At 45.7% G+C, this 16,336-nt stretch overlaps 1 protein-coding gene across 3 annotated transcripts in view; it reads left to right on the top strand.

The window, feature by feature from the left end:
- DCAF6 (DDB1 and CUL4 associated factor 6) overlaps window positions 1–10,426 on the top strand; it is an 83,688-nt gene extending 73,262 nt beyond the window's left edge. For all 3 annotated transcript variants that reach the window (XM_081112418.1, XM_081112420.1, XM_081112419.1), the window contains 5 exons: window positions 3,120–3,258; window positions 5,214–5,370; window positions 6,122–6,210; window positions 8,968–9,073; window positions 9,971–10,426. In XM_081112418.1, coding sequence (XP_080968544.1) covers window positions 3,120–3,258; window positions 5,214–5,370; window positions 6,122–6,210; window positions 8,968–9,073; window positions 9,971–10,035 — 556 coding nt within the window. In that variant the 3' untranslated portion in view covers window positions 10,036–10,426. The remainder of the gene's footprint in view (window positions 1–3,119; window positions 3,259–5,213; window positions 5,371–6,121; window positions 6,211–8,967; window positions 9,074–9,970) is intronic.
- Window positions 10,427–16,336: the final 5,910 nt, after the last annotated feature.

The following is a 16,336-nucleotide window of genomic DNA, read 5'->3' as shown; positions in this document are numbered from 1 at the left end:
GGTTCCTACAGCATTAAAAGCTGTGTTGTTCTTCGCTCCCTTGTTATATAGTCTTCTGGTTAGGACAGTGAGTCAACTCGGCTTAATTAGTTATTTCCCAAAAGAGCAGCTCAGCCCTGAGAGGTCCCCCAGGTGCCTAGGGGATGGTATGGGAGATCTGAGTCCTGGCAGGTTCCTGGAACAGGGCTGGGTTCTAACCTGTTTAAAAGACAAGGGGTTAAGTGCAGGGTCTTTCTTCTAATCTGCCTTCAGTGAGTGTTCTGCTTCCTTCATTTCCTCAACCATTCATTCAACCATTTAGTTGAATGACAGATTCTCACAAAATACCCTAAAGCACAAAGGGAAGCACAGGTTTTTTCAGGTTGAGATGTTTGGTGATGAAAGTGGTGACCTTGATGCTTTACATACCTGGTTCTTGGAGGTCTGTGAGTGACTTTATTGTGTTCCCTTCACTAGATTTATTATCAGAGGAACAACAATAGGTGATAGAATAATGAGGTAATTCAGTATGTTCCTTCATTCTTTTTCTTTATGATGAATTTGCCAGGTCATCCTTTTCCACTGCTAACCACCTTTCCTATTAACAGTTAATACTCCTGGAACGTACTGAACTCTTCAGTGCTAAGCATCGTCAAGCAGGTTGCTTTTCACGAACTGACTTAGCTGCATGACTGCATGGGGATAGAATGAAAGGAAATGTCCTGTGTGCACACCTAACGGATGCTCACGTCAAGTGTGTCGTATGTTAAAGCGACTACAACCTGAAATGATGTACTTTAAATGTTGGTGATTTGCTTTGACTATGTTGTTGAGAAATGCAGCTTAGGGTATTTTGAAAAGCTGATTGGGATAACAATTAGCAACTTCAGTCATTTTATCTCATTTTCCTTGAGATCATTAACTAAAAAATGGACTTGAGTCTAATTCTGTGTGTAAAGATTCTGATTTTTTAAAAAGAAAGCTGTATTTGTATAAATACCTTAATAACTTAATAAGGCCACACATCAAGATAATACACAATTCTCAAATACTTCTGCAATCTGAAGACTAACACGGGGGTACATTTTAAAATATGACATTAAAGTGGACTTCGGAACCATTACTTATCTACACAAAGCCTGGTGTACTAAGTCAACCCAGTACCTCATTCTGGTGGCACATGCCTATTATTTACTATTCGTTTCTGAAACAAAGTGGAATATGAGACACAATATATAGCAACAATCAGGAGTACAACCATGGTGGAAATAAGCCAAAAACTATTGTTGATGTCTAAGAAATCCCCTGTTAGTGTCTCGAAATTGTTTTTGCTTTTATGCTGGTGTTTCTAGGCTGTATTCACATTAAGGTATATTTGAAGTAACTTTTAGCAAATTGGTCTGTTGCCAATTATCACTTTCTAGTTAAATAACAGTAAGATGGAATTTGTTTCAAGGCTTTTGGAATTTCTGGTTTATACCTTTTATCCCAAGTACTCAAAGCCAATCTCTGCTCTCACAGTGACGATTGCAACTAAAAAATACCATGTTGCTTTAAATGAGTCACATTTAACCATTGCAGTGGAGATTATTATGAACTGGTGAACCGCAGAAATGTGACCCATACCTCCCTCCGAGGTAATTTAGACTCATTCTGCTCTGCCTCAGGTGCTGCTTTCTTCCAGAGAGATGGTCTGGGAAGTTTCTAAGGACAGGCAGTCTCTCCCTGCCCTTGTTCCTCATTCCTGTTGTTGTCTCCCACTCATTTTCTGCCTTTTGTGATTTTAACTCAGCATTTTATATGTGTCCATTTTCTTTCCTTTCTTGGCATATCAATTATACTTTTATTTTACTTCTTTTAGTGGCTGCCCAAGAGTTTATTTCTGAAATTTTTCGTACATATGAATGTCTTTTAGGAATTTTAAATCATATGCCAAGTTAGTATAACGAATCATAAAAGAATTGGTAACCAATATTCTCAAAAACAACTTTGTGAACAGTCGGCTTTTAAGGAATATTTGCTGCTTCGTGTTCTTCAGGTGTATGTATGTGTGTTCAATGGAGAACTTACAATAGAGAGCATGCACTCTTTTTACCTCGAGAACCGCTTTAAACTCCCAGCAGCAGTGCCTGTTTCCTGCACTCTTGCCATCCACAGAAGTCTTGTTCATCTAATAGAGAGATCGGATTGTTTTATCATTATCTCATTATTAGTAAGGCTGGGCATCTTTTTATATATTTATTAACCATTCATTTCTTCTGTAATTTTTCTACTCATGTCCTTTGCATATTTTTCTGTTATGATGTTGGTTTTTCTTACTGACTTAATAAGACTTTTTACATATTTTGGATTTTTGGTCTATTACATGTTGAAATACAATGTTTTAAATAACATATTCAGACTAAGAAACTTATTAAGTAGTATCATGTGTTAGGACAAATTTCTTCTAATAAGTAAATCAGTCTTAAGAGCCCATTATTCTTTAATCTCCAGCTCTGTCATCAGCTGAGCTCTTAGGAGAGTAAAGTCTGCCTCAGTTGCCCCGAATCTGTACTCCACCATGGAGTCCATATAGCTTAGATGCTCCGGGAAGGTCTTTTTTTATTGCACATATGTTAATATTTATTCTCTTTTTCTTAACTTGTCTGTTCTTTGCTGTGAACATCTTTAAACAAAATCTCAAAACATATGTTTATCTATTGCTATTACATGTTACCCTTAATTTCTTTTGGTTTCTATTTATGCCTTTACATTTCCTAATGTGGAGAGAAAAAATGGCATGAACTAGGACTTGTTTTATTTGTGGTAAACTGCACATGAATTTGTCTGTATTACATTTTTATAAAACAGCCCTTTAAACCCCAGTGTGCCGCATGCTACTCCCTTTACCATCCTAGCCAGGACCAAATCTCTAAGTGATGTGTTCACTAAAACATCTTGTTCTCGTAACTCAACTAGTCTCGTGGAGTCCCACTGTCATGTCTGCCTTTGATGCTTTCTGTAGGGGTGTCTTACTGAGATAATGTTTAGTCTACATATTTTCTGACTTACTGACTTAATGTGTATCATTGCATTCCACAGTAGTTCATGAGTGTTTCTCATTTATTTCTGTTCTCTTCTTTTTCATATGTAACTCATAGACGCTCTGCTGTTGCCCGCATTCAGGAGTTCTTCAGACGGAGGAAAGAAAGGAAGGAAATGGAAGAACTGGACACCCTGAACATTAGAAGGCCACTAGTGAAGATGGTTTATAAGGGCCATCGCAACTCCAGGACAATGGTACCAAGTGCTCTTGGCATTCTTTGCAGAACGTGCACTTGCATAGCATGAATGTTTTTGCATAACAGTTATCCTCCTGTGTTGCCAGTGTGGCTCCAGTATAGCTGGCCCCTTCACAGTTATCTCCAGACCCAAACACGTCTAGTCCTGTGGTATGTCAGGAAAAGCCAGTAGTTTTTATAAGGAAACTACTCTACCCAGGAATTATTGTAGAGTTTAAATTTTTAGCTTATACAGGTAACCATTGCTTCTTCTTTGCTCTCTCACACTTGCTGTGTACCTTCCTAGTAGGTTGTTTTGGAAGAAGGGTTTGGATATGTGAAACTCAGATTCATTGAGAAATATAGGTTGCTTTCATCATCACCCCATTAAGATGGACAAGTCAAGATAGGTTTTAGTCACTTTGCTCCCTGAACTTGAAGTTCCTCATCTGTGAATTGAACAGAATAGATCTGATGATCTCTAAGGTCTTTTCCAGTTTTTACCATCCCCACGTCTGTGCACCCAGTGCTACGTCCGTCACCTACTAAGGGAATATTGGGAGGTGGCTAGTGTGTCATAATTGTGATTCTGAACTATGTATGTCTAGAAAGTGCTGTTCTCATATTCACTGAGTTCTCAAAACATATCTATAGAATCAGTTTTAAACTGCTTTCTTACTTTAGGGAAATAATAAGCTCTCTATAGAAATCAGTGATCAATTTAATCATTCAAAAAATACTATTATTGCCAGAACCGGTTTGGCTCAGTGGATAGAGCGTCGGCCTGCGGACTCAAGGGTCCCGGGTTCGATTCCGGTCAAGGGCATGTACCTTGGTTGCGGGCACATCCCCAGTGGGGGGCGTGCAGAAGGCAGCTGATCGATGTTTCTCTCTTATCGATGTCTCTGGCTCTCTATCCCTCTCCCTTCCTCTCTGTAAAAAAAGCAATAAAATATATTTAAAAAAGAAAAGAAAAAAAAGAAAAATGCTCCCATGGAGTTCTTTTTTTTTTTTTTTAATATATTTTATTGATTTTTTTACAGAGAGGAAGGGAGAGAGATAGAGAGTTAGAAACATCGATGAGAGAGAAACATCGATCAGCTGCCTCCTGCACATCTCCTACTGGGGATATGCCCGCAACCCAGGTACATGCCCTTGACCGGAATTGAACCTGGGACCTTTCAGTCCGCAGGCCAACACTCTATCCACTGAGCCAAACCGGTTTCGGCTCCCATGGAGTTCTTAAAAAAAAAAAATACTATTATTAATAGAAGTAACCAATTTACATTTCTTGCATTTTGCTGGTTAAAATTTTGGAGGAAAATAATTAGGGGCTGGAATGAGAAAAAAAGAAGATAAGCAAGTAAAATAACAGCTCCAAGTAAGAACAGAACTGGCTCCCCTCTTTTGCTCTACCCAAAATAGCAAAGTGGCAGCTGCAGATAAAATGACTGGAAAATCCAATCTGAAGCACAAAGATTTTGATGGTTTATTAGTGTGCATCCATTGAAAAAAATATCATAACCACTCCAACTGTCATATTCCTTTGTCTCATTGGTTCATAAAAGTAAATGTGTTTATATCTTTCCTTCTTAATTATGAGAACTTCAAATAACTCAGAAAAAGATTGGTACTTTTTGTTATACTGTCCAAAACTCAGAAATTTTATTCATTCATTTAGCAGTTAGTTAATTCAGCACCTACTGTGTGCTAAGAACCGTTACAGGCACTATAAACACAGTATTGAACAAAAACATATCCCTGTCCTCGTAGGGGACTCTTCATTACTGATGGCCGGGTTCCCTTTGCTGGCAAATCTGTCATGATTTGAAGATACTAGAAGACCAGGACGCTCTTCAATTTGTATTTTATTTTCTAAGCCAATTACTTTTTTTAACACAAGAATAGAATACGTCTTTATTTTAATAACTTTGATTTGAATTTCCTTATAACTTCCTTTTCTTAAACCCTTAGATAAAAGAAGCCAATTTCTGGGGTGCTAACTTTGTGATGAGTGGTTCTGACTGCGGCCATATATTCATCTGGGATCGTCACACCGCTGAGCATTTAATGCTTCTGGAGGCTGACAATCACGTGGTGAATTGCCTGCAGCCACATCCATTTGACCCAAGTAAGAGGACCTTGCATAAGGCAAGGGGTAGAAATCAGTGTGGCTCACCAGCCCCAGTAGTGATCTAGTTAATATACAAATAATCCGAATTATCTGTAAGCAGCCACGGGAGTCACTTCTAGCTCTGCTTGGGTTTAAAACCAAAACACACGTATAACACACTTTGGGCAGGAAGTATGGTGAAGTAGGTCAAAGAGTGTTCTCCTAATATTTCTTCTAAGCTGTATTAGCTGTAAGAGGTTCGGCTGATTGAACTTCTCACTACTTACCCAAATTGAATCTTCAAGGCTCACTGGCATGCTCTTGCCTTCCATTGGGAATTGGAATTAAAATTATATTCTAGAGTGACTTTTAAGAAATCTTCAAAATAATGTTCTCAGTTAACACATGTATCAGTACAGTTTCCACTGCAGTTCACTTTTGCTGTGATGTGCACACAGGAAGTCCTCACTGAACGTTATAGATAGGATCTGCAACTTTAAGTGAAACTGTGTAACAAAACCAATTTTATCAAAAGCTAATTGTTATAAACAAGATTAAGTTCCTTCAGCATCTCATCAGTGGCACAGTGAAACAACGTTGAACAGAACGACTTTACTAGTATTCAAGGCCCTGCTGTACAGGCACATGTGCCTGAGTCTGTACCTACAAACACATACTGTAGACGTATATACACACACGTCTCTGTGTGCATAACTTGAATAAATGCATGTGTTCTGAGTTTAGGTTAACATGTACTTTTTGTTTCTAGTTCTGGCCTCGTCTGGCATAGATTATGACATCAAGATCTGGTCACCACTGGAGGAGTCAAGGATTTTTAACCGAAAACTTGCTGATGAAGTAAGATGTTTATTATACTTATTAGACCATAGTTTCCCTTGTTCCTCAAATGATTTCTTAAGAAATATCAAAGCAGCTCCTCCTTAGTTGGTAACATAAAACAATTTCATGCAGGTAAGGAAGTCAGTTTTAAGAAAAAGAAAAATGAAGATAAAACCATGCCTAGAGGTAAAAATTGAACTAGTATTTTGCTAATTAGAAGACTGAGTGTTAGTAATAGCAGATTAAGTGTTTTGTAGTTTAAAAAAATAGGTTAACTGTGTGCTTACTGCAGTAAAGAATCATTAAAAACACTCTGTCCTTTTGAGAAAATCGTTTCACTGCAGCGTCTTCATCATCATGGCCAAGAGGTAGCAGCACAAATGATGAGAATCTTTTCCTTTATTCTATTTTAAGGTCTCCTCAGCTTCTTGTTAAATTAGTAATTTTCCAACCGAGTTCAGTGAAGGGCTAGGTCTTTTATGAAATTAGGATAAGAAATCTGATTTCTATGGCTCCTCCCCTCCCCCCAGCTTCAACCAGGGTTTTCATTTGTTGATTTCTATAGATTTCTTATAATAATTAGGGTCCATTGCATTAATCAGCCACTAATTGCTGAACTCCTATGGGTAGATGAGGGCACAAATAGGTAAATAAGGGTCTGTCACTTAAAAATGTTGGTCAGTGGTCAAGCAGCACCTCAGAGCGAGGTTGACAGCACAGTTCCCATGGGTGCTTTCACTCATTTAATAGACATTTACACAACACGGTGTGTCAGCCCTGCGCTCCGAGCGCATGGATAAGAGGGAAGGCAGACAGCCACAGTGTAGTGGAGTCAGTGTCTGAGGGGTATGCATGGCGTTTGGAAGCCTGTAGAAAAGAAAAACTGCTGTGAATGGAGTCAATGGGGGTGGGGACATGTTCACGGAGGCTATAGAAGTCACCAGGACTGCGTTCACCAGGCAGACAGGAGCAAAGGAGCACTGGAAACACGGAGCCAGCCGGGTCCAGGTTGTTAGAAGGTAAAGGAAACATCCATGTGCAGAACCTACAGTGCGAGGGAAAGTTGCTCAGACTGAAAAGCTCATTTGGGACTGTAAAGAGTTGTCATTTCACTGGGGACTGTTGGCCATATGGCATCTTTCTCCTCCTCAGGCTTTCCTTTCTTCCTTCCCACACTCTCTCTTTTTCCTCTTCCTTCTTTCCTTTGCCCATAATATACATTGGGTCCCTCGGAGCCATAGATATTCAGTTAGTCCTTTCCTTGGTACTTCTGATACAAGTCATTTGTAGCTCTTGTCCAAAGGTTTATTTTTTTTTTATTATTTATTTTTTTTAATGATGTTGATTCTACCAATCCATGAACACGCTATGTTCTTCCATCTGTTTATGTCTTCCTCTATATCTTTTTTCAACGTCCTGTAGTTTTCTGAGTAGAGGTCTTTTACCTCTTTAGTTAAGTTTATTCCTAGGTAGCTTAATTTTTTTGGTGCGATGGTAAACGGGGTTGTTTTTATAATCTCTCTTTCTGAAAGTTCACTATTGGTGTATAGAAATGCCTCAGATTTCTTGGGGTTAATTTTGTATCCTGCTACATTGCCAAATTCATGTATTAAGTCTAGTAGTTTTTTGATGGAGTCTCTAGGGTTTTGTATGTATAATATCATGTCGTCTGCAAATAAGGACAGTTTTGCTTCCTCTTTTCCAATTTGGATGCCTTTTATTTCTTCTTCTTGTCTAATTGCAATGGCTAATACTTCCAGTACTATGTCGAACAGGAGTGGTGAGAGGGGGCATCCCTGTCTTGTTCCTGTTCTTAGGGGAAATGGTGTTAGTTTTTGTCCATTGAGTATGATGTTGGCTGTGGGCCTGTCATATATGGCTTTTATTATGTTGAGGTATGATCCTTCTACTCCTGCCTTAACTGTGAGTTTTTATCAAAAATGGGTGTTGAATTTTGTCAAATGCTTTTTCTGCATCAATTGATATGACCATGTGGTTTTTTTCTTTCAATTTGTTTATGTGATGTATCATGTTTATTGATTTGCGGATATTGTACCATCCTTGCATCCCTGGGATAAATCCTACTTGGTCATGGTGTATGATCTTTCTGATGTACTGTTGGATCCGATTTGCTAAGATTTTGTTGAGGATTTTGGCATCTATGTTCATGAGGAATATTGGCCTGTAATTCTCTTTCATTGTGTTGTCTTTACCTGGTTTTGGTATTAGGGTGATGCTGGCTTCATGGAATGAGCTTGGAAGTGTTCCTTCCTCTTGAATTTTTTGTAGTAGTCTGAGGAGGATAGGTTTTAGTTCTTCCTTGCATGTTTGGTAAAACTCCCCTGTGAAGCCAAAGGTTTATTTTTCAAGATTACTTTGCCTCAGCGAAGGTAACAACTCTCAAAGGATCCACGTGACCCAGGGACATTAATTTAACACTAGTTTGTCCCAAAGGTACCAGTTCTCCTCTCTGCGAAAATGAGGAGCAGGCACAGCGTAGACTGCTCTGGGGAACAAGTAAAGATAAATTGAATCCTTGGATGTTTTAGCAGCTAGAGTTGACCTTTGCCTTCCTGCCAACTGCATGAGGCCTGTTCCCTCATCTTACTCCCCACATGCAAGTCAAAGTCACTATTTGGCCTTGAGAAGCCTTAACGGGGAACCGTGACAGCATGCACATGGGGAGCGAAGGCTGCTCTTGTTCGTGCCACTCTCCTAATCTTCAGGGGGGTGCGGGCACTCTGCGGTCTCTGACGGTGGTTTCACTTGCCCCAGGTGATCACTCGGAATGAGCTCATGCTGGAGGAGACGAGGAACACCATCACAGTGCCCGCCTCCTTCATGCTCCGCATGCTGGCCTCCCTGAACCACATCCGGGCCGGTAAGAACTGTCAGCCTCTGTTCCAGTTGGGATTATGTCTGAACAACATGGTATTACTTAGCATTTATACATAAAACTTCCTTATGTCGTGAAATGGAGGCAGCCCATTAGCACAGAAACTCATGTCCTCATAAACCTGACTATTGGAAAGCATCACAATGAAAGACAGTCCCCTGAAAACATACCCACTCTGCTTCTCTGAGTGGAGGCTCCTGCACAGGCCTTGTCATCATAAACGCCTTCAGCGGCCCATTCGCTCCCAGTCGGCAGAGCCCAGACACAGGAAAGGTAGCATGGTGGGAAGGCTGCACAGGCACCTGTTTTCTTCACCATTGTCTTAAGTGATAAACTGGGGCTCAGTGTCACAGATAACACAAAGTGCATGTATTATAACTGCTATTCGGGAAGGAATTCAAAGGCTGTGTTCATAACAAGATGAAGTTCCAGTATCCGTGATGGACAAGATTATATTCACCAAACAAGGGTTCGTCACTGTTCACTGGCCTCATGAGTGAAATGTCCCACATGCTGAGCATCACCTGTCAGTCATGACAACAGTGACCGCCCTCATGGAGCTCCAGCCCTTCTCAGCAGGCTTTCTGTAATGCCTTACCCAGGCCACACCACTGATACATGGTAAAGCCATCTGTAGGGTTTTAAAAAATGTGTGTTTACAATGACATCCATTTTCAAAGTTAATAGTGTTGTTTCCTTTATTTTATAAAATTTCCCAGTAGAGGCAAAAATTAGGTATGTACACAGTGGTGAACTGAATTTTACATAATGGTGTGCTGAGTTCTATACATTTTAAGCAGCTTTAAATAAAAGGCATTGAAGATTATCTTAATCATAACCCTATAAGTATTTCTTTTAGTGAGTCTCATATCTGTTTTCCAGACCGGTTGGAGGGTGACCGATCAGAAGGCTCCAGTCAGGAGAATGAAAACGAGGATGAGGAATAATCAACTCTGAGTGGCCAGCACTTGGGATGTTTTGATATTTGTATAAGACACTTATATTTTTTTCTTTACAGAGCTTCAGTGCAATTTTAAGGTTATGGTCTTTGGAGTTTTCCCTTTTGCGGGGGATAACCTGACATTGGTGTGGAGTGATTGTGTGCATGAACTTGGGAGAGTGTGTGAAATAAAACTAGCAGAATGTTATAAACCCTAGTTGCCATGTATGAGGAGTGCTAGCAACGAAAGTGCAATACTGCCAGTCTCCACACGGGGGAGCTTGGATCAACGTTGAAGAGCAGTTCTCATGGTAGAGACAATGTTGGTTCAAATAAATTTCTACACTTGCCATTTGCATGTTTGTTGCTTTCTAATTAAAGAAGCTGGTTGTGTAAGATCTCCTGAATTTGACATTGTATTTGATGCCTTGTTACCCTGGCCCCTATTTTCCAGTCTTTCCTGTCACATAAGACTGTTTCTCTAGTCTTCTCTAGTTGTAATCATCTTTTCTGTTTTGACTTGTGTGTAATAGAATCACAGAGAAGAGAATTATTCATGTCTCATTCCAAAGTACTTCATCTTCACCACCAGTCCTCATCTTAATGGTCATTGAGACTGTGTTACCCACAGACAGGAGTCAGGGCAGCAGAGACCAGGGCGTCCGGGGTTCCCATGCTGTAGGAGCACAGGCTAGTTCTGGGGGCCCTGGCTTCCGGTCCTCCTGACTGCAGCTAGATTTCAGCTGAAAGCTGTGACCATCCTGTCTTCTACATCCTGGCCTTCCTTAACTCCAGTGTCCACCTCCACTCCAGCCATCAACACCCCGGCCTGTATCTTATAGGTTATGACCTGAATCAGTTCCTGTAGACTTAACCCTTCAGTCACCCTCCCGGCCCACTTTTAAATTGTCATCCTGTTCTTCGGCTGGCCCATGAGGCTCATAGGTGTAGCCAAGCAGAGCATCTCTCCCCAGCGTGGAGACGGGGGCCGCTCCTCCCCAGGGGGCTGCACACCTGGCGCCCTGCTGCGAGGGCAGGTTGGCTTGTGGAGAGAAGAAAAGCCCCTTCCGTTGGCTCAGTCACTGGAGCAGGACTTCCACACCCGGCCCTTGCCCTGGAGGCACACGCGCCTCCACGTTAGAGAACGAGGTAAGTGGGTGAAGGGAAGGAATTAGAGTTTTGGCCAAACAGGGCAGCTGACTTGGCTACAGATGACTTCGGGAAAGTGCCAGGGTCTTAGTTTCTGGTTCCCAATTAGCTGTGTGACCTGGGGCCCCCTGACTTGTCTGGGCTCCTGCTCCATCTCCCGTGAAGTGGAGGTGATCAGATTTGCACACCCATGTCCCAGGGGCTGAGCTAGGCCCCATGACACCCGGAGGATGAGGGGCTTTACAGTGCAACTGAAAACGCTACTGTCAGCACGTCCAGGACATCATTTCTCACTGAAATGAAGCAGAAGCAGCGATTCTTAGAGAGTGTTGGAGAGCTGGCAGGACAGAGGCTACTGGAGGACTCCATCGGGTCAGGAGTAACTGGCAGGAAAAGCAACCGAAAATCAAAATGGTCTGTGTACCCTCTGGGCAGGATGGGACCGGGGGGGACGGGGGGGGGGGGCGCGCGGGCAGGAGTATATGGGGCCTGACCTTTCTGCTCAGTTTTGCTCAGAACCCAAAACTGCTGTAAAGCTGTGATTTTTTATTGATTTTTAGAGACGAAGGGCGAGGGATAGAGGAACATCAATGAGAGGAGCATCATTGATTGGCTGCCTCCTGCACACCTCCTACTGGGGATCGAGCTCACAACCTTGGGCATGTGGCTTGAGTGGGAATCGAACCATGACCACCTGGTTCATAGGTCGACACTCAACCACTGAGCCACAATGGCTGGGCTATTATTTTTTAATGGTATTTGTCAAAGGAATTAGTTCTCCTACTTGAGGTGATTTTGTAGAGTTTGGTGTTACATAGGCACGGGGCGGACCAGACCACAGTCCAGGGGCAGAAAGAGGACATGTTCCGGGCAGAGTTAATAGGTCCCGGCCATGGCGCAATGCATGCTGGGGGCAGGACGTTAGGCAGCTGGACCCGGAGCTCCCCCACACACTCAGCAAAAGGAACTGCCTTCAGTTGTGGCCAGTGAGGGCTCAGGTGGAGGTGCTGGGTTTTATGCCCTGAGGTGGTTTTGAGTCACTGATGATCACCACACCCACTTGAGCTTGGTTATGGGATGAACATGTGGAGAGCCGCTATAAAGTCTGGGTTAGGAGCATTTGTTCTGTATTGGACAATATTCCATGAATCTCACTGTCTTGGTATTTTGAAAACACATGGACGGATGTACCCAGGTGACTGGTATGGATCACACCCCCCCCCCCAATTCTGCAATAGTCGGTCCTTCCTGCTCAGTCTCCTTCCTCTTTTTAGCCCCTGGGAAGGGGGAAGGGAGAAAGGAAAGGGGCTGTGGGAAACGGGGATATGGGGTAAAGGGGGAACACCCAAAACCCACAGTCCACAAGTCCAAGTACAAATTCACAATCTCCACATCTGTACACGTGCCAAAAACATTTCATCAGGTGAACACAGCTATGCTAAATGCACTTTTACTTGTTTATAAATACTGATTTATAATAACCCTAAACATTGTCTTGTTTTCAAAAAACAAAACAAACATTTCAAGTGAAATGTATTTCCGGACTAGCTTGTCCTTGTTTTGTTTGAAGGTTGGTTTTTAACCACGTTTGCATCCAGGGTTCCATCGCCAGAACACAGCCCAGGACTCCCCCCCGCAGGTCCACAGCTGGACCCCTGCGCCCACGCCAGCGGCTCCTCCCATTGCCCTGGGGTGGCCCTGCCTGCCCGGGCCCCAGGAGGGTCCTTGCCCCGGGAGGGGCCGACTGGCCTGTGATTGGTGACATTGCAAAATGGTGGTGTCAAAAGGAACAGCAAGTGGCCTGGAGTTCCTAAGCTATTACTACTGCTCAGGAGCATGCTTCCTGGGGGAAATGAAGAGCTCTGTGTGTTAGATCCTAAAATAACGTGGAGCAAAATGGTCCCCCTGCTGGTCTGCAGCCGAGTGCGTCTGTGCTACAAATCCTTCCGGGGAATCCAACCACGTCCCCCGCGTCTGTGGTTTCTGCAGGCCCGGCAAGCAGGTGTTCAGCCTCCAGGCACTCGCTGTTACCAGCTCTTCCTCCACAGAAAGCCCGCTGGCCTGCCTCCTGGTAATGACTTCACTGTCCCTCATCCTCGAGCTGCACAGCTGACTCCTTCCTCTCGGTCACGTGGCCAAGACCCGGCACTGGGCCCTGACGCTGGTGTCATGCACCTTGAGACCATGGACACTTCACCTCCTAGGTCCCCCTGGATTCTGTGTCTGTCCCCAACCCAGGAGTGTCCACTCCGCCGCCTCTTGTCCATATACGACTCAGCCATTTACCTTTGCTTCAGGTGAAAACGGTGATTTTCCTCCAGCCCCCCAGGGTTCACCTTGGGGTTCTGCATGCGCTGGGTAGCAGCATGGACTCCTGTCCCTGCACTGACTTCCCCAGGGTGGAGGATCGGAGACTCTGAACCCAAGAGCCACCGCCACGCAGTCACTGTCCCGCGGGGCGGAGCTGGCCGCAGGGTGTCTCTTCTGGGCCGGGAGGTGGAGCTGGTGCCATGGCACGGGGTCTGCACCAGGCCCCAGGCCATCACCTTGGACAGACACTGTGCTCCTCAGACCTCTGCAGCTCCCAACGGCAGACACCTTCCCCCTCCGCTCGCGCTCCCCTTCCTCACCCACCACTTCCCTTTCACCCCCGGTCTTGTGCTGCTCAGCAAACAGGACCATTCCCACTCAGAAGCCTCAACACCTCTGACCTAGGAAAACAGCTCCTGAGGGGTCCCTATGAGACAAGAATAGGACACCCGCCTAGTCACGGACAGGACCCCAGTGGCTCAGCACCACTGTGTCCCACATGTGGTGCCGGGAGCTTTAATCCACGTAACCTCCCGTGAGGGGGCCTGCATTCTCCGTCCCCACAAGAAACAGGTTATGAAACCTCACAGATGAGAAAACCGATGCAGAAAACTGAACTGGCCCAACAACACCCAGCCACTCAGCAGCCGCGTGGGTCCGAACCCAGAACTCAGCCAAGTCCGCATGTTCCCGTGTAGCTCACGTGCACGGGCACGGACACGGACTGAGAGCCCTCAGGGGCCTAACAGAAGCCGCACAACAGGCACAGAATTCTCCACCGTCAGGCACACAGTAGGCGCTCAGCACCTGCCAGTTCTGGGCTTGCCCTCATAGCCACGCACCCTCAGTTCCTCCCAGACAGGACAGTGGGGCCAGAGCTGGACACCAGAGAGTATCCTGGGCTCCGTCCAGACACACGCCTCATGTGCAGGTGTCTCAGCGAGTCTGGTGGAACGTATTCCTGCAGCAAACCCTAACAGGCTAAGATCTCTTGCTGCACGGAGCACGCTTCTGCCCTCCTGCCACCCCCTCCTCCCCCACTCCCTGGCTGACTGCAAATACTGATTAGTCTCACTGGCCGCTCAGGTGGACAGAAGCCACAGCAGCTCCTGAGATGAGAAAACGCGTTAGCACCAGGTGGCCCTGGTCTTGGTCCTCAGCCCTGCCTCTTGGCAGTTGCTTAAGATCTCATAGCTGAGCAGGAGCAGAACCTGCCGCCCCAAAAGGGGTCACACGTGTGAGCAAGCTGGGTGGTCCTTCCAAGGCTGAGGACCAAGGTGGAGACAAGTTCAAAGCCAGAGCTCTGCTGAGGCAAGCCTTCCAGTGTTTCCTTAGCGCTCCCCACTGCTGCCACCTGGTGGCTAAGGTGCTGAACTCCAGTCTTCCCAGGCCAGGAAGCCCAGTGCTGGGGGGTGGGGATCCCAGTGCCTCTGGGTCATAACAGCCCCAAGCCTGGAATCTGGGCGGGCACAGGAGAGGGACCATCAAGTGGCGATCTCAATGAAGGGAGCAGAGATGGCAACAGCCCTAAACTCGGTCCTGTCAAAACCAGAGGCGCAGGACAGAGGTGGACAAGTGGCCAACAGTCCCACCTGCCACTGTCCATGTAGCCACTGCACAGAGGTATGAAGCGATGGGCCTGGTTCCAACCTGCACTAAGGGCAGGGTCCTCAGAAACGCCTCTCGGGAGCTGCAGCACGGAGGGGCCTTCCCACCCGCCCCGCTCCCTGCTCCCTCCTCCCGTCCTCCTTCTCCCAGGCTTCATCGGCAACCGAATTCTCGATTATGCAAAGTATGGTTCTAGCTGCCAGATACCCTCCGAGGCTTGGCTCACACTGCCACCTCCACGGAGCTACATGGAACAGTCACCTCCCCCGGAGCTCACTGTTCTCTCTACAATCATTACTCGGCTTTGCTGTTCACCAGCATCCGTATCCCCCAGGTCCGTCCCTAAATGCGTGTGTAAACACGTTCATGCCATTGCTCACGGGCCGAGCTCGGTGCTCTGCACAGGTGACGTGCGGGGCCTGGAGATGAATAAATGAATGGGCCTCAGTAGAAAAAAAGGAAACAGTGAGTCCTTCTGTGACATGTGGCATTTCCAGATAAGTTTAGATTCAATCCTAGTAAATCCCAGCTAGTCTGCGACCAGCCAGTGCGGACCTGGGGGTCTCGGGACTCTCCCTCGAGCCCGCCCAGTGCAGCCCAGGGACACGCACTCCAACCCCCGGCTTCCCAGCCAAATGTGCTGCATCAGAAAGGCCTCGCCAGCGAGCCCTAGGTCACGCCAACGAAGCAGTGAAGGTGGTCGCCCTGCTCCACCTTTGTGCAGGCCGGTGGTCAGGAATATGGTCCCTTTACAACCAACAAGTGCTAGGGAGATTAGAGAAAGGAGAGGAAAGCGCTCTGAGGAATGCCACGGAGGGAGAGCAGCCTGACTTGCCCGTCTCCTTAGCAGAACCCGCAGGTGAAGATGCCTCTGCTCCTTCCCTCCCACCCAGAACCGACAGCTGGCCTTAAGCTAATCACCACGAAGGTGCGCGCTCCCAGGTCTCGGCAAAGGTCTTTGCAAACTGCAGACTGAGGACCAGCTCCAAGGGTTGGGGCGAGGTGTCACCACGTGAACCCACTGCCCCCCGGGAGGCGTCTCTCCTCCACGCTGGCCCCTTGCAGGCCGCATTCTGAGCAGACAAGCCGGGGAGCCCGCACGCCCGGGCCTGCAGTCTGTCCGCAGTCACGCAGAAGCTGTGCCAACATGGGCCCGTGGGTCCCTTTTCTTTTCCTATCTCTACCTTACAGTGAACATCAGAGATCGCAGCTGGAAATGATCTTGGAGACCATTCACTCTG

This window comes from Myotis nattereri, assembly GCF_964212035.1.
Source record: "Myotis nattereri genome assembly, chromosome: 18".
NCBI classification, from domain to species: Eukaryota; Metazoa; Chordata; class Mammalia; order Chiroptera; family Vespertilionidae; genus Myotis; species Myotis nattereri.
This window is presented reverse-complemented; position numbering and strand designations above follow the sequence as displayed.